The 25,874-nt window shown below is 45.8% G+C and overlaps 1 protein-coding gene across 2 annotated transcripts in view; it reads left to right on the top strand.

Moving 5' to 3' along the window:
* Pitpnb (phosphatidylinositol transfer protein beta) overlaps positions 1-25,874 on the top strand; it is a 49,507-nt gene that overhangs the window by 16,793 nt on the left and 6,840 nt on the right. For both annotated transcript variants that reach the window (XM_052167439.1, XM_052167440.1), the window contains exons 7-9: positions 1,707-1,790; positions 17,227-17,304; positions 25,201-25,311. In XM_052167439.1, coding sequence (XP_052023399.1) covers positions 1,707-1,790; positions 17,227-17,304; positions 25,201-25,311 — 273 coding nt within the window. The remainder of the gene's footprint in view (positions 1-1,706; positions 1,791-17,226; positions 17,305-25,200; positions 25,312-25,874) is intronic.

Raw genomic sequence — 25,874 nt, 5'->3', positions numbered from 1 at the left:
GAAATGGGATTAAATGGAAACAGCCCACTCCCCCCCAGTACTGTGGTGACCCAGGATTAGACGAGCGCCCGGCCATACAGCTGTGTGGGGCCTGGAGTGAGGCAAGCAGTCTAGAAACAAACGGGCCTTCTCTGTCAGTCCCTGCCTTGATGCTGAGTGGACTCTTCTGAGATTGCTGTTTGTCAGCAGCTCTCTTGTTTGGAGCAAGGAGAAGGCTGCAGTCCTTTTTACCTGGTGGTTTTAGATTGTTTTCTGTGCTCACCAGAGCAATTGTATTTAGCAGAATTGATTGCTCTAATGTTTACTGCCACTTCACTTCTGGGCCAGGGTTGATGTCAGGTATATATATGTCCAGAGGGCAGGAATGAGAAGGTGCTTGGTTTACAAAGAATGTTGACAAGCTCCTTACTCCCTTGTGATAAGGTGGCACACATCCAGACCCGAGCTTCAAGAACACCTGCCAGGACTCTGGAAAGTAGCCGTGAAGGTTTCCTCAGGAGCTGGGGGAGGCGTGTGGCAAACCCTGGTGCCCTTACGCCGTGGTCTCAAACTGTTGACCTGGAACGCCAGCGTCTAGAAGTCATTAGAATGTATATGCTCAGACTGCCCAACAGTCAGTCTGCTACCAGTGCACACCCACATTGAGGGTTGCTCTCCTAGAGAAGTGTGAACTAGGGAAGAGCTAAGTTCTAATTACAGCTGCTCTGCACTGTGCCACTTCATCGTCAACACCCATTCAGGGAACTGAAACTTGAGTTTGTGTACTTGTCAGCTGATCCTGTTTTTTTTGTTGTTGTTTGTTTTTTTTTGTTTGTTTGTTTAGAAATTCTCTAAAGTAATGGTCTTAGTAAAAGGATGTGCAATGGTTATGTCTTCTGTGTGACTTACCCTGTCATTTCCAGCTTTCAGATGGGCTCGTCTATTACTTTAAAACAGTTCACAGGGTATGAGAAGTCGAGAAGTTAACACTAAAAATGAGCTGTATAGTAGGCAAACCCTTCTCTTTTGGAGTGTTGAGGGGTGGTTCAAGACAGGGTTTCTCTGTGTAACCTTGGTTGTTATGGAACTCACTCTGTAGACCAGGCTGGCCTGGAACTCAGAAATCCGCCTGCCTCTGCCTCCCAAGTGCTGGGATTAAAGGCGTGCGCCACCACTGCCTGGCCGCCTCCTTCTCTTTTAAACCTCTTTACAAGTAGTTTTTCTGGGGGAGGGGAGGGTACACATGAGTGCAGTATAAGAGGAGGTCAAAGCCTTCCATGTCCCCTGCAGCTGGAGTTTTGTAGGCAGTTGTGGCCTAACCAGCATGAATGCTGAGAACTGAACTCTGATGCTCTGTAAGAAACAGTTGGTGTTCCTAACCACTGAGCAGTCCTTCCGGGCCCCTAGTGCAGCTTTTGAAGTCTGGTTGTCATGTTACCTTTGCCAGCATAGGGTTTAAGGTTTACAAGCTCATATCATTTGCAATAAACAGGGAAGATACATTTTGTTACATGAATGGCCTATTTGTACTGGGTAAAATAACCCTGACATAGGTTTCATGTATCTATACATCCACCCCTCACTAGGGGAAGCTATAGAAAGTCCAGATGTCAAGACTGTCAATTGCGCTTACCAAAATAGTAATTTCATCCACAGTTCTAAGGGATGGACATGGAATGTAGTGTTTTCCTGATGAAGAACACACTAAAGTTTTCTGTTTCTCACAGGTTCACGGTTTAGATCCAAACACATGGAAAACTGTTGAAATTGTCCACATAGACATTGCAGATCGAAGTCAAGTTGAACCAGCAGTGAGTACTCCTTGATGGCATCCCTGTTATAGCTCACAGTTCTTTTCTGTCTTTTGTGTGGTCTGCATTTCTATGCTGAAATGATCCTGGAGCTCAGGTCTGCTCTAAGTTACAGAGACCCTGGAGGAAGAGAATGGTTCTCTTCTGTGTTATAGGTGGGCTCTTTAAGAAAGGGGAGAATGCCTTGCATCTGTTGGAGAGTGTTTGCTCAAGAAGTACTTCTAAAAGTGTTCTGGTTTCTGCTTGGAGTCACACAGATCCTTTATATTTCCCACATATGAATAAGAAAGTAAACATCTTTCTAACATAAGTTTCATGAGCTCAGTTAAGGCTAGCCTGTTAGAAATACTTGCTATATCATTTTTTAATTAGCTAGTAAGCTTTATTGACTCTTGCTTTTTAAACTTTTTAAATTTTTATGCACATGTGTAAAGAGACTTCCACAGCACACATGGAGGTCAGAGGATAGCCCTTCAGGAGTTGGTTCTCTCCTTTGACCTTCACATGGTTTGTTACAGGGTCAAACTCAGGTCATCGGGTGTGGGGGGCAGGATGTTTATCCACTGAGCAGTCTTTCTGGCTCTGTTCTGATTCTTCCTAAATGTAGATACCTATACCTGACTCTTTGTAGTGTCAGTTAGCTCCTCCTTCCTCAGGCATGTAAACACTCCCTGTGCCAGGTTAAGATGTCCGCTTTTGTTTTGATTTGCAGAGGTTAGTAAGCTAGTAGCAGGCAGATACTGTATTGATCTGCAGGTGTAGCTGTGGACATTTATAGATTGGGTAGCTGAGGATCATATTCTGCTCTGTGGTACCTCTCTGGTTTGTTTTGTTCACAGGCGTATTCAGTGTCCCCTTTCTGTTTTTAGAGCATAGTCTCTGAGTTTGAACAGTGTTGTCAGCTAACAGAAGAGAAATAACAAATACTGTCTGGTTTTAGTGTGGATTTAAAGGAAAATCTTCTAAAAACAGGTGTTTGGACTCCACTGTTTTAGGGCCTCTTCCTGCTTAGAAGTTTTGGCGTTGGCCTGGGAAGATGGTATATTGTATATCAGGTGTGGTCCCAAAGACAGGCTGTCATACATGGGTGATTTCTGGTTTCTTTTCTTTTTTCTTTTTTCTTTTTTTTTTGTTTGTTTTTGGCTTTTGGGGTTTTTTTGTTTTTATTTTTGTTTTTGTTTTTGAGACAGGGTTTCTCTGTGTAGCCCTGGCTGTCCTGGAACTCATTCTGTAGATCAGGCTGGCCTCGAACTCAGAAATTTGCCTGCCTCTGCCTCCCAGAGTGCTGGGATTACAGGCGTGCGCCACCTCCCACCCCTACCCCCACCCAGCCCCCCACAGACTTCTGGTTTCTGCACACTCATAAATAAATGGATGATGGATGGATGTGTGGATGGGCACCAAGTACTGGACATGAGCCTGGATTTGTTTTAAATCATACTGTGGTTTGAAGTTGCTTCAATTTCAAGGATATTTCCACCTTTGAAATTATGTAGGAGAGCTATTTTAATGTGTTCTAAGTGGGGACCATTCAAATAATGTCTGCTCCTTTGGTTCGGGTTGTCTTTAGCCATGGTTTTCTGTGTAAAAGTACAGTGAGCAGAAGATACGTAACTAGGATGAGACGGGCAGTTGGTCAGCAGGTTGGCTGGGCACCTAGCATAGCTGGTCACAGACAAGGTGGACTGGTGTGGCACGCCAGGACCAGGTGCTCGGGGACAGCATTGACACACTGGTGCTTGAAGTGATGTGCAAACAGAATGGAATGGCAGCATCAACCAAGCCTGGGCTTTCGTGCTGCCGTAGAGTAGGACATGTGTGGCTTTGCTGGGAGTGTGAAGAGTTTTTGGTTTTGTTTCCAAATAAAAGTAGGTAGTATCTGAGGGTGTGGCCAAAGTGGCCCACTACTCTACTCCGTTGCAGGCAATGAGACCCTGCATCTGCAGAGGCTGCACAGGTGGTTCTGTTGGGATGCGGTGTGGAGTGGATGGATGGATAATGCAAAGAATGGACTGGACTGGGCAGTGTGATTTGGTGGGAATGGCTGTGGCCTAGAAAACAGATTTTAATTCAGATTCTGAGGCTCTGCCATCTGTTGGCTCTTTGGTCTTAGGCAAGGTTATGTGACCTCCCTGTGCCTGTTTTGTCTTCTGTAAAAGAAGGCTGACTACCCCACAACACTAAATGTAGGCACCTGATAGCAGCCGGGTTAGCATGTGCAGGCTTGGCAGCCATTGATCGCTACCTGGGTGTGGGTGTGTGTGCAGATTTATTTATGTGTGAGTGCTTGTGTGTGCCTAGGAAGGCCAGAAGACGGTGGCAGGTCTTCTGGATCTGGCAGTCTTGAGCTTGGTGTAGGAACTCTGGTCTTCTGCAAGAGAAGTCTTCCCAGACCAGTTCCTATGGTTTTGCTTTCCAGGGTACACTTCAGATACAGGTAGATGCAAACTTAAAGTATATTGAATTTACCCTACCTTTTTTATTGTAATAAATTGCACACAGCATAAAGCATATTTAAAGGATTTGAATCCTTTAAATACATACAGTGCAGTGGTATATTGTGTATTCACAGTTGTGCAGCCATCACTGTCTAGTCGTGGTGTATTTTTGTTACTGGAGGATGCACTGCCAGTCACCAGCTCTTTATTCCCTACTGCTTCTTAACTCCAGCCTTTTGCAGCCACTGGGATATGTCTGTTAGGTATTTCCCAGACACCACATGCCCTGCTATGTCTGGGTGCAGGTTTTGTTTATATGGTAGTGTCTGTTAGTACTAACCCCTGTGTGAGCATGACAGTGTCACATTGGGGATATGCCACGTTTTGCTCAAGTTTCCATCACTGTTGGGCATTGTGACTGCTTTGGCATTGGTGTCACAGTGGGTTTTTGGTCGGTGTGTTTTCCTTATCCTGATAATGAAAGTGTAACTGGTATTGTGTAGGAACATTAAAAGAACCCAGCTTGAGGGACTGGAGAACTGCTGCTCTTACAGAGGAGCTGGACTCAGTTCTCAGCATCCATGGTGGGGGGGCTCACAGTTGTCTGACTCTAGCTCCCTGAGGACCTGGTGCACAAACACTGCCACAAGTGCACACACACACACACACACACACAAGTACAGCATGCACAAGGGCAGTGTTGTTACAGCAGACAGCATGTCAGGGCACACTTCACATACTGCCAGCTCAGCCCTGTGGTAGCTCATCAAGACTGGTGGTAATGCCCCAAGGCTTACAGTCTGGATAAGACTAGACCAGCACCATGATCTAGCTAAATAGTGGAGGTCCACAGTGCTGTGCTGCAGGGGACAGAAGGTCACCAAGTGGCCCAGGCCTGCGTATTACCTCTGTCTCCTACCCTCCCCACTCTACTGTCTCAGTCCTGGCTTGTGTGTCTATTTGTTCTCCATAGAACTTGGACTTGAGGGAAGAGTCCTGCTGTTAGCATGGTCCTTAGGCTTGTGCATGGTGCCTGTGGTGACTGCATGATAGAGAACATAAGGAAAGAAGGGTAAAAGTTCAGTGTCTCCCTCTGAGTTAAGATCAGCCTGTGCAAACGAGTTTCTGCTGGAATAGACACTCATCTGTTCCCAGGATTGATTTGTCAGGGCAAGGAAACATTCTCACGCTGGACCTGTGGAAGATATATATGTAAACTAATCTGTCAGGATCACCACTGTGTATGCCCTTTGACCTAGCAAAACTTCACTGCTAGTAATTGGCTTTGTGGTGTTGTGTGCCAGGTTTTGAAACCCCAGGATGGAAACTGTAGTTTAAATGCTCACTAGTTGGGAGTGCAATTCACCGGATGCAGGGAGGTGCTCGGCCCTAGTAGGGTGCCCTTCCTAAGACAGTGTGGAGGGGAGGGGTGAGGAAGGTGGTAAGGAAGGGCCCATCTGACACACTTCCCCTGTGATACCTAGTATCTGAAAGGAGAGGGAGAGCAGGGTCTTGATGTATGCACATCTGTAAGGTACCGCTGCCTCCCTGAAAACACAGGGCAGAGCAGGAAACAGTTGAGGTCTGGTAGACGTGCAGTGAATTGGAGATGCTGCTGTTTAAGGTTTCTATTACAGTCTTCCATGTGGAGTGCCACTCAGGGTAGATAATGTAAGCTCAGGGACTTCTCATCTTCCTGGCAGTGGTTTCTTGTCAGAAGGCCCTTTAGGCACAGTGTATGAAGCAAGACTTGCTGGACAGACAAGGCTGTCTTTAGAGTGCATGTCATGCCGGCCATCAGTTCTTAATGCTGAAAACTTGCTTCTGTGGGGATGGAGTGATGTTAGGACCACAAGCCAGTAAGATGGGTATGAGATGGGATGGGGGTTACTGCACTGGCAGGTAGAGTCACTACCGCCTCAGCTCAGGCTGTCTTAGGACTCTTGAATGGCAGGGTTCTCTGTCTCCATGGTTCAAATAGCATGCCTTCATGGTCTCACAGGTTGTTATGGATAGCCCTAGCCCCTGTCAAGTCTGCTTACCTGTGTGAAGTCTTGGTCTCAACAGCCATGATAGTAGTTGACTGTGCACCTCACATAAGTGTATTGATGGTATCTTGGAAAAAAGGAATTCAAGAGCCTTCTGAAGGCAGCGGGGCCCTCCAAGTTCAACTGTAGAAGTTGTCCCCCTCCCCCCAACCCTCATCTTAGCTCACTGAGTTTGTAATATATGTATGTTGAACTTTGTGGGCTTTTACTTTAAGCCAAGTTACTTGCTTCGTACTTGCTGGCTTTCCCTTTCTTAGAAACCGTTTTCAATTCTGTGTGTACAGTTCCTGAGCCCGCACAGAGACCGAAGGGCATCGAGCATCTTCTCTAACTCCCCACCTTACCCTTTTGAGGCTGGATTTCTCCCTGAACTCAGAGCATGGTGTTTTTTTTGTTTTTGCCTGTGCAAGCCTCAGAGGTTTTCCTCTTTCCAACCCTCAATGCTTGCTGCATGGGTGTTAGAAACTAAACTCGGTGTCCTGGTTGTGGTGCAGCCAGATTGGATGTATTTCTCTCCTGCTGGTCACTTTGTAAGAAACAAAATAGTTGCATTAGTAATTTTGAGAAAATAGGTTGCCAGGATCCTTCAGAATCAGGGCAGATGTAAAATAGTTGAGTGAAAGAACCAAGAATTTGAAATGGAAGCTTGACTCTTTTTACTCCACCTGGTGGAAGTTTTCTGTCACTGCAGGTGAGTGATCTAACCATTTCAGTTCAGAGTGACTTGGGCCTGCCTGCTTTAGGGCTCAGTCTATGCTGGAGATGGCATGAATCTCACGCTTGTTGACTTGCTGTGTTTGCTCATTCTTAGGAACTGTATTTCACCATGTATTGAAGGGACTTATTTGACCCATGGTGTATTGCATACTTGGCTGAATGCTTTGACATGTTTGTATAGTTGAAGTGACATTGTCAGAATAACTCTAGAAACAAAGATTTGTTGTAAAAATCTGTCAATGCTACTTAGATTCACAGCACAGTTGCTATAGGAACCATGTGCATGTAAACATGTCAGTTATTAGGGGCATTTTGTTGATGCCTTTTGGAAAATCTTTGTAAGACTTGGTTTAGATACATTTTTGCTTAAAGAATTAGTGGACAGTCTATTTCTGTATAAATATCTCCACTCATTGCCTCTTTAGATTGTATCCACGTTGCAAAACTGGCTTCCTATATAAGAGGAAGTCATTGAAGTGGAGTGCAGTTTGACGGCTTGTACCTCAAAGCCCTCTCAAGGATGTAGGGTCCTACCTGCTGGAGTTGAGTAGTTACAGAACACATTGTACCAGCAGAGAAACCTCTTCCACAGTTCCTCTGTCCCAGCCTCTGCTCCATTTTCTCAGTCAGTCAGGGCAGCAGGCTGCTCATCTGTGTCTCGGCAGCCTAGCAAAAGAAAACTTCCTGATGCTTGATGGAGGGAACTTTCTAGGAACGCTTTGCTGGATATTGTTGTTGCTTTCTTTTGCTGTTTTTGTTGTTGTTGCTGCTGGTGTTTTCAAAGGCAGAAATTAGGAGGCTGGGGGACCAGGGTCACTTGTGCCTAGGAGTTTAACACTGGCGTGAGCAATATGAAAAAACCCCCATCTCAGAAAAACAAGCTAAAAAGAGGAAAGAGAACACTTCCTAGAGCCTGGACTTTCTTGTGCATGCAGTAACGGGCAGAGTGCTGGTGTGGCCCTTTCCCAGTCCCGCACCATAGAGATGCATGATGTCTATGCTGCAGAGACTCCAGGCTGCTCTCGGCGTCTGCTTTTGTTCAAGTTAAAAGTTGTCGCTTTAGATTGTAGAAGATCAGCATGTGCAGCATAAAACATCCAAATTCAAGTTTAAAGGTTTCCCTTCTAGAGTTGCTGGTACATAACCACGGTAAATGTTTGGGCATCTCTGACTGCCCTGATGAGGTAGATGCTCATGTGCAGCTTCAGCTCATTTGCAGAGCGTACACAAATGCAGCCCTTGGCATCTGCTTCTGCTCTGCTTGCTAAGGTAGACCATTTGAATGTGGCCTTTAATCATGCCCAGCGCTCTGTCTAAGTAGCTCTCCATGATTTGTATACAAAGTCACTTCCCAAGAGAGGAAGGCTCGTGAGCTTGAAATGTGCACACACTAACATCAGAGGCCTTCACTTTTGGAAGTAATTTGAAAGAAATGAGCACAGTTTTAAAAAAAGAGAAATTGGAACCACATTTAAAGGTATTTATGTGAAATGAAAAAGTTTCTCCTTGTCCGCCTTTCTCACAGATTAGTACATGCTGTGTGACTTCCAGGATGGGTTTCTTTTTCTGTAGTATAAATGATAAAATGGTAATTCAAAAATTTGAAATCTAAAGTCTTATTTATATCTAAAAATATTTTATATCTTTATATCTAAAGATATTAATATACCTTAAAGGAAGTTAGTAATAAACCTAATCACTAATAAATTAGTGATTCTGAAGTATTAGATTACTGGAAAGATCTGATTTAAAAAGACAATTAGAGGGCAGTGAGGTGGCTCTGCAGAAAAGGGGGCTTGCTGTAAACTGAGTTCAGTCCCCGGGCTTCACATAGTGTAAGGAGAGCCAGCTCCTCAAGTTGTCCTCTGGCTCCCCAAACGTGCTGTGGTATGCGAGTGTCCACACTGTCACATACACATACATGGATACACTCATACACCCACAAGAACAGTTTTCTAAAATATAAAAATATAGCTCAGTATGGTGATGCACAATATTTTCCCCCATCATAAAATACAGCAGATACAAAGAGAATACCCTTTTCTCCTCAGGTTTCAGCATGACTGATATTTTATTTGTGACCAAAGTATTTTTTGCTAATGAGACATTTTGAAACCAAAAATGACAGAGTTTTAGGAGCATGATGATAGATCACTGGAGATGGTACTCCTCGACAGGAAGAGGCTCCTATTTCTGGGTCACAGGAAAGAGTGCACACAGGGCCTCCTGCAGTGGTGCGCTCCTTCACTCAGTGTCTTCACCCGCCACGTTGTCACTTGATGCTTCCCTCCTCGAAGCCAGTGTTGTTTCCATGGCGTGTTCTTTCCAGAGCTCCTTCCTTGTTCCTTCCTGTCTTCCCCCATTTGCACCTGTTCTCCCTGGGCAGGCTTGTATTGTGGGCTGAGTGCTACTCTGCCCTTTGTCCCTGGTACCTGCTCCACTGCCTGGACCAGTATCCTAGGGTTGGTGATTCCAGACTCTAGACCACCATCTTTTCCACTCGTCTCTTCCAGTAGAAAGACTTGTTGTAAACAGCTCTCCCATACAGGATCTGCATAGGGGTTTCCTTAGTAACACCACCTCCTTATTAGGAGGACACTTCTCTCCCCTTCTTTTGGAGAGTGTCATAAAGCACAGACTGCTCAGCTTTCCCAGTCAATGACTGTTCTTGGTCACATGTGGGAGCTTGTGTTCTCGAATCCAGGCAAGGCTGGAGAGGAGGAGTCCCCTCGGGTGGAGGTCAAGGCTCAGAATTCACTTAACCCTTATATGCTCTGTTCAGGTATTTTCTGGGCCACCATTCCCCCAGCATTGGCCAGTGGAGATTCAGGGACAGGGAGCAGAAGTGAGACCCAAAGACACTCTGGGAACACAGGCCTTCATTACTTCCTCGGTGCAATACCTAGCATATTTGGTATTTAATGAAAAAAAGGAATAAAAAGGGAAGGACATGGCTGCTTCTAGAAGCAAGAAATATCTGGGAAGTTCACAGTGGGCATGACTGGGCTGGGCCCGGCTCTGCGTGTGCAGCTGACAGGAGTTATTTTCTTTCTGCTATGTTGATGTCAGGCTTGGTGTCTAGGCACCTCTACCTGCTAACCCATCACCCCAGCCTCTGGCTGCTTCTAAGACATTTTCCCCTTCCCTAAAAATGTAGCTAATCAGTGACACGTGAGGGAGACTTTGAGGAACTCAGCTTGTGATGCACACATGAAGGTGGGAGGATTGTGACCCAGCTTCAGTGTGGTGGCAGCAGGGTGAAGTGGCTCCCCAAACAGAGGGAGAAGCAGCCTCAGGCCAGAGGCGGCTGGTCTGGCTGTGCTCGGGAATGCATGGTTGGCGTTCTCATCTCATTACCTTTGCCTCTCGAGAAGCAGAGCTCTTTTGTAGCGAGTTGTAAAGGATTCTCCCCACCACCACCAACTTCGAAGACGATATAAATAAATGTAAGCATGGTTACCACTAAAAATAAATGTGAAAATATTTTCCCACTTTAGTCTGCTGCCTTAAATGGTCAAGTACTTCCACAGATTCAGAGAGGGCTGGTGTGTTTGGAGGCATGGTGGGTAGCAGCGCCCTCTTGTGGGAAAATAACATACTGTTTGTTTTTGTTTTCTTTTGAGACAGGGTTTCTCTGTGTAGCCCTGGCTGTCCCGGAACTCACTCTGTAGACCAGGCTGGCCTCGAACTCAGAAATCTGCCTGCCTTTGCCTCCCAAGTGCTGGGATTAAAGGTGTGCGCCACCACCGCCCAGCAACAACATACTGCTTTTTCCCTGTGTATGGTGCTGTTTGTAAAAACTTGCTCACAAAAGTACTTTCTGACTGGACACCACTACCAACTTAAGTTTCTTCCAGAGTTTAGAAGAAAAACAGTGGGGAGGGGGTGAAGGGAGGATTCTAAGAACCAGAAAGTGGTTTTTGTTAAAAATCCTTTTTCAGAGAATTTCTTTTCTTTTTTTTTTTTTTTTGAGAAGTCTTACTCTGAAGCCCTGGTTGGCCCAGAACTTGCTGTGTAGACCCTGATCCTAGTCCTGGGATTGAAGTTGTAGCCAGCTCGGTGGCAGTGTGACTTATGTGGAAACTGTTCTCTAGCCTGAGCAGAAGCCGAGGTCCTCCAGCCCTACTATCAGATACAGTTTTGCAGACAGCAGCCTATCCCTGCTCTGAGGCATGAGCAATGCTGTTAGGCAAAGACCATTTTTCCCTCCCCCAGGGTAAGTGCAGAGAGCATCCCTGGAGTGTGTTGTTTGCTTCAGTCCAGCCAGAACAGTGCTTTGTTCTAGATTCTGCTTTACTGGAAGGAAATAGCTTTATAGTGCGTGGTCATTTTCACATCACACAGAACCATGCAGGAGCACGCAGGACCCTGACTGAGTTGCTGCAGGGTATGTAGGGCATACCTGTCAGTCGATGGCATTCACTGTTGTATGTTCTGTGGTATGCTGCCCACTAAAGCACTGCCAGGCACATTGAGTATTGAGGCAACACCATGCTGCCATTGGCATGTTTATGATTAACTTATTCACTGACACCTACAGTCTTAAATGCCTGCAAACGCCTTATAGTGTGCGTTCGTGTGTGTGTGTGTGTGTGTGTGTGTGTGTGTGTGTGAGAGAGAGAGAGAGAGAGAGAGAGAGAGACAGAGAGAGAGAGAAAGAGACAGAGTGACAGAGACAGACAGACAGACAATGGCTCTGGGGTGCCCATGTGGTGTCAGAGGGTGACTTTGAAGAGTGGATTCTCTCTTCCGCCTTTACACGCGTGTTGAGATTGCACTTGAGTTACAACTCACACTGTGAGCACCTTGGCCTGCCGGGGCGTTTGCCTGGCCCAGTGCCTTCAATTTTTTGTAGGGTCTGGCTCTTTGTTTTTCTGTTCTTTTGTTTTTTGATTTTTGTTTTTATAAAAAGTATCTCTGTGAAGATCAGGCTATCATCCAACCAGATGTACCTGTCTCTGCCTCCTGAGTACTATGGTTAATGGCATGGCACTTCATTTTTAAGAAGTATAATGAGTATACAAACATAAAGGAAGGGTAATGTTAAATGTGTGGTAATTCTCTACATAAAACATGCCCACACCAGTAAATTGGGCTCCCTTGGGGAAAGGGTTGGGAAGGGGAGCACAGGCAGTTGCTTCAGGCTCTCCGAGCCTTCACACTGTACCTCACCTACCTCTCCTTGCTCTGGTGTCAGATGTGCAGTGTGTCATATCACACATTTGGTAGTCAACTTTTCTTAGCTGAAAATCTGACATTGCTATTTGGGGGGAGGGGGCTCTGCCATCATAAATAGAGCATCGACTTCCACAAGGAAAGGGAGAGGGTTGGAGAGCAGGAAGAAGCCTCCAGTCAGGTTGTTCTCTAACCTGGCAGTGCTCATAGTGACACACCCGAGTGGCCATGGAATCTAGGCTGTTGTAGACACTCAGTCCATCTGGGATCCTCGTGCCACTCCAGGCCCATGTGGAGGTCTCTGTGGCATTAGACTGTGGACTGCTCTGCCCATATCTCCCAGCCAGCACTAGGATCGCACCTTTGATTTCAGTCCAGGTGCTCTTGGTGGAAAGCAGAAGGATCATACAATATTTTTAATGCAGTTTTGTTCCTCTGAGGTACATCCAGTAACAGAAACTAGGCCAACAAGTTATTGACAATTAGTGGTCCTTTGGGACTCTGCTTTAATGAATAGATAAGAATGATTTGTAATTAGCATAATAATTATATGCAAATGAAGGCTTCTGAATTGCTCTAAAACACTTCTGAACTGTTTAAACAACCCTCCTGAGATCTTGTTACTCTATTAATTTGTGTAGCAAATCTTTTTTTCATAGATCATGCAAAGATAAACTTCAGTCTGGCCCCTATGCCAGTGATTATAAATTCCAAGGTGGTAGGACCTGAATTAATGAGATTTACTTATACTGTATTAATGGTACTCTGTGGGAACCTGCAAGGGTGAGGAGTCACTGGGGATATGTAATTAAAAACAGAAAAGAAAGCTGCTGATTGGAAAATAACTGTTGGAATCAGTTTCTTAAACAAGTTAGTAAATGTTATTTCTCTTTCTGCCATACCATATAGCAGAGCTATATTCTCTTCTCTTTTATACCATATAGCAGAGCTGTTTCCCTGCTACAGTGACATTTAGCACTTGTGAGCAGGCCACCTGCGTTGTCAGCTCCAGGTCTGCAGTCAGCACTGGGGCCAGAGACGGTCGTTTTCTTTTTTTTTGAGGGCTGGAGTATTTAAAAGGGTCAAGCAGTGCTGATAGGTTGAATGCTTGATTTGTCTTCATTTTTCTTTTCTTTCTTTTCTTTTTTTTTTTTGTTTTTTGTTTTTATTTTGTGTTTTGGATTTGGTTTTTTTTTTCCGAGACAGAGTTTCTCTGTGTAGCCCTGGCTGTCCTGGAACTCACTCTGTAGACCAGGCTGGCCTTGAACTCAGAAATCCGCCTGCCTCTGCCTCCCAGAGTGCTGGGGTTAATAGGCGTGTGCCACCACTGCCCGGCTTGTCTTCATTTTTCATTCAGCCTTTCTCTTCCCAAGCTTTGCTGAGTCTCAGTAGTGCCCATGCATTTTAAACTTCACGATTATCTCTGAGCTGTTTGAACAGACCCCTAATTAATTGTCATATGCTAAAGTAGAACATTTGACGGCAGGCTGCAGGATCCTAGCATTCACTTTGCAAAATTCCCCTGGGCATCCAGTTGCACTGGCTGGGCCCTGGTCTTTATGAGCAGGTGTCGTAAGAGTTGCTAAGCCTGGTGTCTTGTGTATCTGTTCCTTACTGTTCGCCCTCACCTGTGCTGGCTAACCCAGGCTTACTCTAAGCAGTCTCTGGTGTCTGGGGCTCATCTTGGCTTTCCACAAGCTGTCAAGCTCACCACCCACTCCCTTCCCCATTCATAATCATGAGTTCAGTCTGGGCTCAAGGACGTATTTAGGTTGGCTCAGCACAGGTTTTATGCTTGCATTTTGGGGAACAGCCACTATGCTAAAAGATTCATAAAACGAATATTCTTTGTCTTCAAAATTAATCTGGTTTCTGTTGAGGGTCTCTGTTGAAGGTGGCAGTAAGTAACAGATGTGTACCCACGAGGTAGCGCAGCTTTCCTGAGAGGACCCAACAGTTCCTTCGTTATATGGATTTAATGACTGCATTCTGGGACTCCGGCGTGGAGACACTAATCCACTGATTTACCGTGTCATACTTTAGTTTGTTCTCCAAGGGGTCTTGGCTTCCACTCGCCTTCATTTTTACTTAAATGAGAGTGTCAGTGACCCAGCATTGGTTAGCACTAATCCAAGCGCGTCTTATGCTGACGCCGCTGTGCTTTTGTGTCCTTGGGACTATTGTTGGAGGAACTAGAAGTGTCTCGGAAGGTGCGCCTTGCTAGTTAGTGATGGTTTTACCAGGCTTGTATCCTGACCAGGCTCTGGGCATTGTATAGGTAATGAAAATTAGATCACAAAAATATGTTAAGCACAATGCACCTCAGTAATAAGATATTTCTCCATTTAAATGTGATTTTAAAGCCCGTTTTCTTCTTAAAGTGCGTTTCCTTGGCCTAGTGAATTTGCTTGCTTTCTTCCCAAGGATTACAGAAAGTGCATAGCAGATTCAGCCTTCAAATACCCAAGAGCTGGAGACTGAAGTAGACTGCAGCTGTCTTCACCCACAGTATTCTAAAAGAACTAATGAGATGAGAAGTCTGCAGCTGGTGGCAAGCACAATAAACCATGAGCCAGGGGCTTCTCTCCATCAGAGCCTCCCTTTCCCCTGGGATCCCACAGGAGACAGAGCACTAACAAAGCCAGCAGGCTGTCTCATTCCACACTGTTGCTCATTTGCAGCTGTAATTGGTAGCTGAGGTCGCATCCTGTATGCTGAAACTGTCATACATGAAGGAATATATTTGTTCATTGTGATATGGATATAAATCGACCAGTTTTTAAATCCAGAGACCAAATCAGATACTCAACAATAAAACTGCAGCAAGAAGATACTGTTTAAAAAATTAATAGTAGGAAGACAAAACTTGAGGGTGTGAAAACTACATCCACTTCCTACCTTTTCATATTATGCTACTTAATTCAACTGATTAAACATTTACAGATTCAAACTAGCAAACTCAAAATGTCTAGGTTTTGACAAGGTGCATTATTCTCACCTGTCAGGGCTACAGTGCTGTTGTCAATAATTGGGTCGTGTTACACTTTCAGTATAATGTCTTTAATGTTGGCTGCAAAGAAGGGAAGGTTTCACTCTATGTATCTGTCTCAGAAGGACCTGCTTGGACATGCCTGGTGCTGAGACTGTTGTCTCGGTTGTTTAAATGTTCACTCCCCAGATTTCTGACACCTTTGGTTGCTCTGTATGGCATAGCCATGTGAGCCAAGGCAGAGATCAAAGAGTTCTTTAAGAGCTCTTTCAGAGAATGGGAGTTCAGTTCCCATCCTCCATGCAGTGGCTTGCAGCCTTTTGTAAGTCCAGCTTCAGGGGATCTAATGGCTCCAAGGGCAATGCTCACATGTGGAGTGTACGAGATACACATACAGGCAAAACACCCATACACATAAAATGAACAAGTCTTTTTAACTCTGGTTGAAGTCCAGGGATAGGAAGCCTTGTGGATTCCTCAAGAGGTGGTGGTCTTCGTGGTGCATTTTAGAAAAGCAGCCTATGGCTCAAATTGATGATGGGGGCTCACGGGTGTGCTTGGTGGAATAGTATGTCAGATCTATAGTGATGTTTTCACAAGGTTTCCAGTCCCTTTAGTTTCTGAATCTACTGCAGATGGGTTCTGTAGATGTGTGAACTGGCTGCCTGGCATGGGATTGCAGGGAGGTATCTATTCTGACCTTCCTTAGCTACACCTTCACTGGTCTCCTGGGCCCAACCTAGAAATGACTGACACCCACCAGAATTTAAGCTGAGTTCTTCCTTCTTACAAGTTGTCTGGTCCTAGTGTCTGAACTGCCTTTATTTATTTAACACTAGGGGTAATCGTGTACACTTTATTGTGGATTCACATAGAATTTTTCTGTGGATGTGGATTCACATAGAATTTTTCTGTGGATGTGGATGGAGGTATTTACATAGCACCTCCAGTTTTCCATCCTCAATTCTAAAATCCTGTTTCCCTCTTTCCTTTCTTATTCAAATGCATCCAAAATGAAGGTTTGTCTCCCAGGGGTGACTTGCATTAGCCTCTGTGTATTCTTTATAGTGACTTATAGAACAGTGGTCCAGCCTTTACCTGTCGGCTACTCATGTTCAGAGTATGCGGTATTTGCTATGCGGTCTCTACAGCTGAGGAAAAACAACTGCTGTGACCACAGCCACATTACACATCCATAAGTGAAAAAGGGCGTGGCTTCCCGCTCAAAGAGAGTAAGTGGGCAGATCTTGGCCAGCTTTCCGAGCAGTAGATGGATGATTAGAATTTAATTGTTAAAATATCCTAAACACGGAATGCCTTTCTATCTACTTTTAAATATGAAGACTGGCGCACTTGTCTCCTATAAGGGATGTGTTCTTGGCTGATATTGTTTGGTTTTGATTCTGACTGAATGTTCTCTCTTCTCTTTTGGTAGTTAACACATTCTTTTTGGGGGGTTTGTTTTGTCTTGTCTTGTCTTGTCTTGTATTGTATTGTCTTGTCTGCTTCTTTGAGCTTGACCGGCCTTAGGGATCAGCCCTGGACTCTGGCCTTCATCACCGTGTTGGTAGCTGTTCCACAGGAACTTAAGTGATTATTTAATGTAATGATGCTTTTTTAATGTGGGGGGAAGTAGGCCTGTCTCTGGCTAGAAGAGAATGATTCAAAGGCCTGTAGGTTTGCTTTTGCTGAGTGCTTACTTCTACTCTCGAGTGCAAGTCTTGGGACAGCCTGTTCAGTTGCTTCCTTCCTGGGTTTGAGAAAGCACACTAGTTTTTATGGTGCAGGTCTAAGTTGTAGTTTGAATTTATCCTAGCGGGTAGCCATTGAAGTCAGTGCTGCTGTTCGAGGGCAGCTCCTCTCTGTGTGTCCTTTCTGGGGAAAGCTAGTCTTGGTGACTTTCTATTAGGGTTCAACATTTCTAATTACATAGTTGAGATCAAAGTTTAGAAAATAACAAACTACAGATCGTATATGTGGCCACACCTTCTTCAGATGCTGTATGTAGCCACACATAAAGAATGGTTTATGGTTTTCTTCCTCATCTCTGGCTCTGTTTTGCTTCACAGGATTACAAAGCTGATGAAGACCCTGCATTATTCCAGTCAGTCAAGACCAAGAGAGGCCCCCTGGGACCTAACTGGAAGGTACCGGCTGCTGAAGATCCAGACAAGCAGAGTCTCAAAAACAACAATGCTAGGTTACAAGTCTTAAGGAGGTGGTGGTGGTTAAACTGTATAGAGGGTTTTATTTGCGATAAAGACTTAGGGCCTGTGAGTGTGTGCTGCATTAACAAATGGATCAGAGCCAGGCTGTCATCCTCAGTGTGCCAAGCCGAGCTGTGTGCCACGCCGTGGTGAGGAATATGAAGAGAGGCAAGTGGTGTGACCTTGGGGACTGTGATGTCTTCTGACTCCAGCCAGTACCAAATCTGTATTAAATAAAGGTTTATAGTAGGGTCTAGTCTGTATCAACTGTAAACAAATTTCCCGCCCAGGTGTTTCCTCGGCATTTATTGATATTTATGTGTCTGGAAAGCAGGAAAGAGAGTGGCTTTTGTGGCGAGTGTTTGTATTCAGAGAGAGCTCGCCTTCACTCCATTCATGGAGTAGGAAAAGCAGTGCCAACAAAATCATTGGAACATGCACTGACTTCAGTGGCTACCGGCTAGGATAAATTCAAACTCCAACTTAGACATGCACCATAAAAACTAGTGTGCTTCCTCATATATGGAAAATACATAGAAAATGTAGTGTACTATACTAAGTAGAATCCTTTAAACACGAGTTACAGGGTCAGTGGCAGGTTATTCTGATTAGTTTGATGTACCAGGAGGTGCATAAAAGCCCACACCTGACCAGAGCAGATTTCATGCGGGAGCCAGTGCTATCTTGGAGTCACCACGTAGCCCAGGCAGCCCTTGAGCGTCAGTAATTCACCCACCTAAGCCTCACAGATGCTGAGATGACAGGCTTGAGCCATGATAGACTGTGCCTACAAAGCAGGCCCAACAGTGACTTCACAGTGCCCATGCAGAGAGCTCCTTCCTCCACGTGTGGATGGATTACTTGCTCAAGCTGTTCATATGGTGGTAGGTGCAGGCACTCTTACAAAGCAGCTGTCAGCTGACCTCCATGACCTTCTGAATGTCCCAGGTAATGAAGTCACCACGCTAAACTACCGTTTATTGCTGTGAAGGAACATGAAGATAAGTGACGGTAGCTGAGCACACTGGGAGGGGCGCCTCTGGACTTGATGCGCAGGCGTAGCTGGGGTTCTGTACGTCTGAGATAGGAGCAGTAGCAAGTGGTGTGAGGTGTATGTGGGCCTGACAAGATGACCACTGGGGTGTGCTGTTCAGGTTGCCATGTGGACTGGAGAGCCTGTGGCCTCCATAGGCCTTTCATCCTCCAACTGCTACATCAGCAGAAGGCTACTGCTGCCCAAACGCTATCCACATCCCAAAGTGGTTCCTGGGCTAAGTGAAAAATCTCGGGATCAAATGGTTTGCCTGTGTCTTTAGTGCTCAGAAGACCCAGGACCTGACAGTTTTTGAGCAAGTGCTCTGTTACTGAGTTGCTCTCCAGTGACCTCTTACTTGGTATAGAGGTACTTCCTGTCCATATTCAGCTGAGAGGATGTTCCCTGTGGTCCCAGGCTGTAATTAATACAAGGACACATTTAACCTTCCAAACCTTGATGGGAGGCACGTACAGGTGTTTTGGTGTATAAATGAGGAACATGGCCAGAGAAACCCAGATAAGACTTGGAGGAGAAACTGTGGGGCCCGCAGGATCCCAGGCCTGGGTCCAGTGCTGCTCACAGGAGTGAGGTTTGGCCACGAGCAGATCCTTACTTGAGGCCACGCTTCTGCCTCTGTGTGTCATGTTGTGTCGTTAACAGTTTTAACTTTGTACTTAGACAGTTGTACAGAGTGGTCAGGGATGTCTAATGGTAGAGGCACAAAAGGAGACTCATTAAATACTGTGAAGGTACATGCATTAGGATGTGGATAATGTAGCTTCAGTTTCCATACCTCTAAAATCAGAACATTAGTACCCAAAGGTGGCTGGGAAGATTAAAGGGCATGAGTGTGTGTGTCCATCCATGTCGCCCCATGGCACATTAGTAGCTAGAATTCATTTGTCTTGGGTCTTCAGTCCATGCTCTTTGACAGTATGTGTTTAATGAGTGCTTGCTGTGGCTTAGCTGGTAAGCCAAGGCCACAGAGCTCAGAGCATCTCCCAGCTGCATGGTGCAACGGAGATTTCTCCTTTCCTAAGTTTGTCATGAGCACAGGCTTTTCTCCACTTAGGATATGATACAGATTTTTACTTAAAAACAAAGCTAGGAGTACACTACAGCTCCAGAGAGTAGGTCTTAGTCATCTGCTCATTTTCCCTAAGAAGGGGGAAATTAAAGATCTGAGCACATGAATTGTATTTTATTACTTAGAGTTCCACCCGAAGTGACTTTGTGCATGCTGATAGAGCAGTTTATAACCTATTAAGAATTTGGCTTCAAGGCAGAACCGCTGGTGAATAGCATCCTTTTCTGTGGCACTGTGTGTATGCGCACACATGCGTATGTATGTGTAGGTTCATGTTTCCGCCTGGGGGATATGTGTCTGTGACACTGACCCTGCTACCCATCACACGGTTTCTCAGTAGTATTTTACACCTGTGTTCCTACTGCTCTTCAGTTTGCCGCTTCTGACCCAGCTTAACAAATTAACAGATTATGGTGTCATTCTAACCCAGTGAGAGGAAGAGTTACATGTCTGTTGTGTCCACAAATGGATGATCGTTCCTAACTAGGAGACTGTGCCAAAGCTCCTGCTTCTGCAGTACCCAGACAGCTGTGCACATGGTGATCAGGAGTTGTCCCAGAAATTCCAGAGGTTTGATGTGTGCAAGTGTGTTCTTCAAAGTGCTGGCAGCCGGAGCTTAGCCTTCCAGATCCCTGCTCAATCACACTCTAGGACAGCCCTCGTGGCCATTCTGAGTTCCTGTTCATGTTGTAGAGACACCAGTTTGTTTCTTCTCTCCTCATAATTGATTTTTCTTTCTACCCCACACGTGTAAAAAGGTGACAGCAGCCTTGTCTGTCAGCTGAGGTGTGAGGTGTTGTGCTGGGGACGGGAGCAGTGCACAGGGTGATGAGAAGCCGCAGTGCAGCTGTGGAAGCCTCCTTCCAGGTGGACGCTATGGCTCTCTAATGGAGAGTGCGGCTGAGCTCCAGATACCTCACCTGATGCCTGAGGTCCAAAGCAGTTGAGGGCGTGCTTCCTTCCTGTACCGTTTGAAACCCCACAGCAGGTAATGTGTGGAACTCAAACTGGTTTCTAGTTAGGCCACATTTTGGATTCTGTATCATAAAAATGTTTATAGACATGGCATGTTTTCAGAGGAGGATTATGTGGTTTGTTGACCCCACATTTTAGGTGATGTCTCTAAAGTGCATTTAGCACTTAGTATGCCTTAGTTATATGTGTAGAACTTGCAAAGATGTCGAAATGAACAGGCCCGTGTCTCCAAACATTAGAGCTCCCTGGCTGCCCTCTAGCTCTTGCCTTGGCTTGTCTCTGGAAGGCCTCTGGAGTTGTGTGCTGCCTGGTTTGGGAAGTGACTTGGCAGAGTGGGGCTCTGGCTGGGCTGTGAGTCCATCGAGCGGGGCCTGGAGGTGCACTCGCTTGCACAGAGTGACTTTTCATCCCTGATGAGGAAGGTGTGGACTGTCCAAGTTACTGTAAGGGAGCATGGGCACTGGCTGTTGAGCCCTCACAAGTAGGACCCTCCTGGATTTGTTGTGCCTATTTGTTATAAACTTACCTGTGATTAGGTCAGCCTTTGGAACTTTTTCAAAGTAAAGAGTCTCCCACCATGAACTCCCACCCCACTGAAGGCCTCTGGGTGCCCCTGTGGGACTGTTGGTACTTCAGGTCAGAGTAGTCTCCTTGTCTTCTGAGTGTGAAATCACCATGGTTTGTGGCAGTGCCTTGCTTACATGTGCCCTCAGTAGGCTCTGGGTCCAGAGTCAGTAAGCCAATGCCAGTCAGTGAGATACAAGGCTTGACGCGTAAAACAGTGTCAACCCAGGCCTGCCCAAAAGACTCTCAAAGTAAAAGCTGTCTAGAGGAGAGAAGACAGCACGCGTTGGAGAGGGGCTTGCCTGAGATTGTGGCGGGCGCACATGCCTGCCGTGTGTTCTGTGATCCTGTGTTGACATTTGCTGGTGCACACTGGCAGCAGCCCTTGCGGCACATTTATTTTTAACTTTCTTAGTGTGATTTTGGTTGGAAACTTAACACTACAAATTCGGCCGCCAAAACTGAGCATTCTGATTGCCTACCACTGAAAAACTAAAATACTGGGGAGTGTGAACCGCATGAAGACTGCTCTGCTGCTGAGGAGCGCCAGCTCTGCCCATACCACAGCGAGCCGAGCTGAGCCGACAGTGTGAAGCCAGTGAGGCTGAGAGGACCTTGGACTCTCGCTCCCCTTCGCTAATCCTAACGTTTGTACATAGTTCTCTGACACAAATCAAGACATTTGTTCTTGAGGCTAATGTTGGCTGATTGCTTACCATTGATGCTGCACATGCTGCGAGTCCTCAGTCACGATGTGTGGCTGCTGTGTGCGTTGCTTCCCTGAAGGCCTCGGCCACATGCCTCAGAGTAACCTAATACTCGCTCTTAAATTGAAAACATGATTGGACTTGGGAAGCTTCATTTATAGTTAGTAACATGAAATGTAAGGAATTCTGTGACTGTAAAAATGATTTAAATGCAATTTTGAAAACATTTTGCAACTAACTAGTACATGCTACATTACGGATGAAATTTGAATTATGTGGGAAATAACCTAATGTGAGGCTCTTTCTGTGAGCTCAGGATGCCAGTCTCACAGAACTTCTGGTTGTTCTTTTGTTAACCAGCTAATGTTCCCCTTCTTTTACAAAAAAAATTGCCATTTAAAAATTTAATCTATTTACAACTCACTTATTGGCAGAATAATTGTATTTATGAAGTAGTAGAATTAGCCTTAGCTGCCTTCATGTGGGTAGTAAAGTTTTGAGTTTGGGCTGGATTGGAGCAGTGTGTAAAAGGCCTGTGTTCTGTTCCTTTGGGTTGTTTCAGGAGGAAGTTGTTTTTAAAGCAGTTGAGCTCCTAGGAACTTGATACAGGGCAGAACTTCTTTCTGTCACAATGAAAATACCTCTTTGAAGATTATAACTTTCCTTCCTTCCTTCCTTCAAATTAGGGACTAGAGAGACAGTTTAGTGGGTAAATCCACTGGTTTTTGCAGAAGACCTGGGTTTGGTTCCCAGCATCTACATGTTGTCTCCTGACCAGTTCCAGGGGATCTGATGCCCTCTTCTGACTTCTGCAAGCACCAGGCATACATGTGATTGCATGTGCATACGTGTAGGTACAACATTCATGCGTGAGCAGGCACTTGAATGCACATGTGTATGCATGTCAGAGCATGCATCAGGGTCAGAGGACAGCTTGCAAGAATTGGTTCTTTCCTTTCATGTGATACCAAGAGTTGAACTGATGAAGTGAGGTCTGGCAGCAGGCCCTTTACCTACTGAGCTATCCTCTAATCCAAAGTCTATAGCTTGGATTATGGGATGATTCTTGGATTATGGGATGATTTCTTTAAATAAGAAATACCCTGTACATGTTAGCTACTGCAGAAAGACACATAGAAATGACACCTAAACCACCATGCACACGTTGGTGCAGCAGGAAGCTTGTGCATTTCCACCTTTCTTTGATTTGTCGATGCTTTCCGGTGACTCCAGTGACACGCTGGCACCATCTGGAAGACAGCCAGGAAGTTGAGGCAGTAGGCCTGTGTCTACTTGAGCAGAATTTAGTTGGTTTGCATATTCTCCCCTCAAAGGATTGTTTTTGTTTTGTTTTTAATAACACTTGTAAGTTCGATGGAAAACAAGAAGATTGAAAATAAATAGACATTTGAGGTATAGGGCAGTTGATTCTAGAACTAGGATTATTTGGTGGGGCATATAATTTTTAAAATAATTTTTATAGCCAAGTGCAAACTCTTAATAAATTGCTGTGTTAGTTGGCTTAAGTAGCTTGCCAGCATCACTAGGAAGCCCTGCTCCCTGTGGAGCCGCTGTGTGCTGGAGCTCAGCCTGTGGGGGGCGCTTGTGTTACATTTGCTTCACTCCTTTAATTAGAACTGAGTCTCCTCGATTTGGGGAGAAGGCTGAAGGGTGCACAGGTAAGTTTGTAGAGATTGCAGTGTGCAACTTTTAGGGTTCGGAATGAAATTGCTTGTAGCTTGTAGTACCCAGGCCTTATCCCAGCTGGAAGTCGCATAGGGCTCTCTGTGCTACGGGGTGTGGTGGCTGAGCTGTAGAAAACTGGCCTGAGGGTGTGGACGGGCTTCGAAGGCATTGATTGGGAAGGGCATGCTTGCTTTACCTTCTGTAGCCTTGGAGCTAGGCTTACTCAGCCCTAGCTCACCTCAGTGGAACATGAGACTAGCTAGCTGCTAGTCTAGCTCTTCCTGTTCACAGAGGAGGGAAGCCAGCAAAAGTAAGGGTTCTGTACAGTAGGAGCCACAGCTGGATGCCATGCTCTTGACCTAGTGCCAGCTGACCTGACTGACCCAGAGCCATGGTCTCCCCATGCTCAGCAGCGCTCACTGGGCTAAAGGTCCCAGCGTGGGTTCATTGTGTGTTGAAGAGATAGTCGGTGGAGGCTCACCTTGCCATCCCTTTTGGAGAACTGGGCCTTCTGAGGCAAGCTGACTGACCTCCTCCATGACACACCAGCTTAGAGCCAGGTCTTCAGCCAAGGAGAGGGAGGCACATGTCAGGTTAGCTGGCCTGCCAGAAATGAAGATATTCTAGAGAGACACTTGTTTCTTATTCTGACTTCAGATTATTTAAACATTGGACTCACAACAGCAGGGATTTCCCCAGAACTCTTAATGCTAGGAGGAGAATGTGCTTGTTAGGGGGGGACGTTGTGTTGTCTTTCAGAAAGAGACTCCACAATAACAAGTCATTAACACTTCATAGGATGAAACTGAACCCTGACAGTGATGAGTCAGTGGAGGGCGGCACCACACCCTGCCAGGGCCTTCCTACATAGCCTAGGCCCCCTATTTAAACTTCAGTCTCACTTTAGGACCCCAAAGGTGGACTTGAGGGGCTTTCCGCATATCTTTGTCCCTCTCCCAGTGTGACTATGTTAAGTAAATCTCCTTTTTCTGCTTCCCACTGTTAAACTGGCTCTTGTTATTGGGTGGTTGAAGACAGTTGGCCAGACCTGAGCTGACCTGACATAGTTTTGTGACCCCCGTGTCTGATAGCAGCAATGTTATTCTGTCTTTGCAAGTACACACACACACACACACACACACACACACACACCCCTCCCCAAGGCCATGTGTAGGTAAGGCAGTTGTGTACTTAGGTGGTAGAGCAGCTGGGTACTCAGGTGCTGGGCTCATCATCCTCTCCCACCCTCCATGAGTGCGTGTTACCAGCCAGGAAGCCCAGCTCCGGGGTTCTCCTTTTCAACGGTACAGCTGAGCCCTTCTCCATAGCTGTTACCCAGCCTGGAGGACGGTTGGTCACCATATCCAAGCAAGACCTGATTTTTTCATCGCATCCTGAGTGAATGCCAGTATGTGGTGCTCTGGAAGCTGAAGCTGCATGTCCAGGCCATGCGTGCCGTGAGCGGCGTGCATTTGCATCCCTGCCTGTGGAGGCCTGCTGCCATGAGCTACTGCTGCACTGGAGATATTTGGAAATACAGAAAATGGTAGAGGGTCATGAGTGGATCCCCAGGGGAAGTTAGGAAGCACAACTTCCCTGTTTAGTCTCACTGTGTTAAGAGCACCAGCTGACCTCACAGCTGGGTGGCAGAGAGGAGCACTGCTCTTCTGTCCAAGTGATTCAGGGCTTCCAAATTAAAAGTCCATGATGGTGTTCCAAAGCGGTCTGTTTCAATCGAAACCCAAATACTGACGTCAGAATTTCTCAATTTTTTCATCTAGAAGGAGCTGGCGAACACCCCTGACTGTCCTAAGATGTGTGCCTATAAGCTGGTGACCATCAAGTTCAAGTGGTGGGGGCTGCAGAGCAAAGTAGAGAACTTTATCCAGAAGGTAAATGTGTTCAAGGGGTGGGACTTCTTCCTGTGGGGGGAAATCTGATCTGTTGGAAAATGGTCTCTGATAGGGAGTTCTCCTTTATGATATATGAAAGTTACCATCCCCGTGTATGATACTGTAAAACATCAAATCCAAATATAACGAGATTTTAAGAGACTTTCTTTTCTTTCCTCTTCCTTCCTTCCTTCCTTCCTTCCTTCCTTCCTTCCTTCCTTCCTTCCTTCCTTCCTTCCTTCCTTCCGTTCGTTTATCTTAATGTGTGCAATGTTTTGCCTGCATGTATGTCTGCACCAGATGTATGCATGCAGTGCCTGTGGAAGCTAGAAGATCAGATGATCCAGAGCTGGAGTTAGAAATAGTTGAGAGCTATTGTGTGCATACTGGGAACCCAACCTGGGTCCTCTGGAAGAGCAGCCAGTGTTCTGAAGCTCCCCCAGCCATCTCTCCAGCACTTCAATACAGAGCCCCTCCCCTCAGGAGACCCGGTATCCTGACCACTTCTCTCTGGCACTATGTTTCCTTTGTCTGAAATGTCTTCTTTAAAGGTCTTGCCAAAA

Source organism: Apodemus sylvaticus, chromosome 22, assembly GCF_947179515.1.
Source record: "Apodemus sylvaticus chromosome 22, mApoSyl1.1, whole genome shotgun sequence".
NCBI classification, from domain to species: domain Eukaryota; kingdom Metazoa; phylum Chordata; class Mammalia; order Rodentia; family Muridae; genus Apodemus; species Apodemus sylvaticus.
This window is presented reverse-complemented; position numbering and strand designations above follow the sequence as displayed.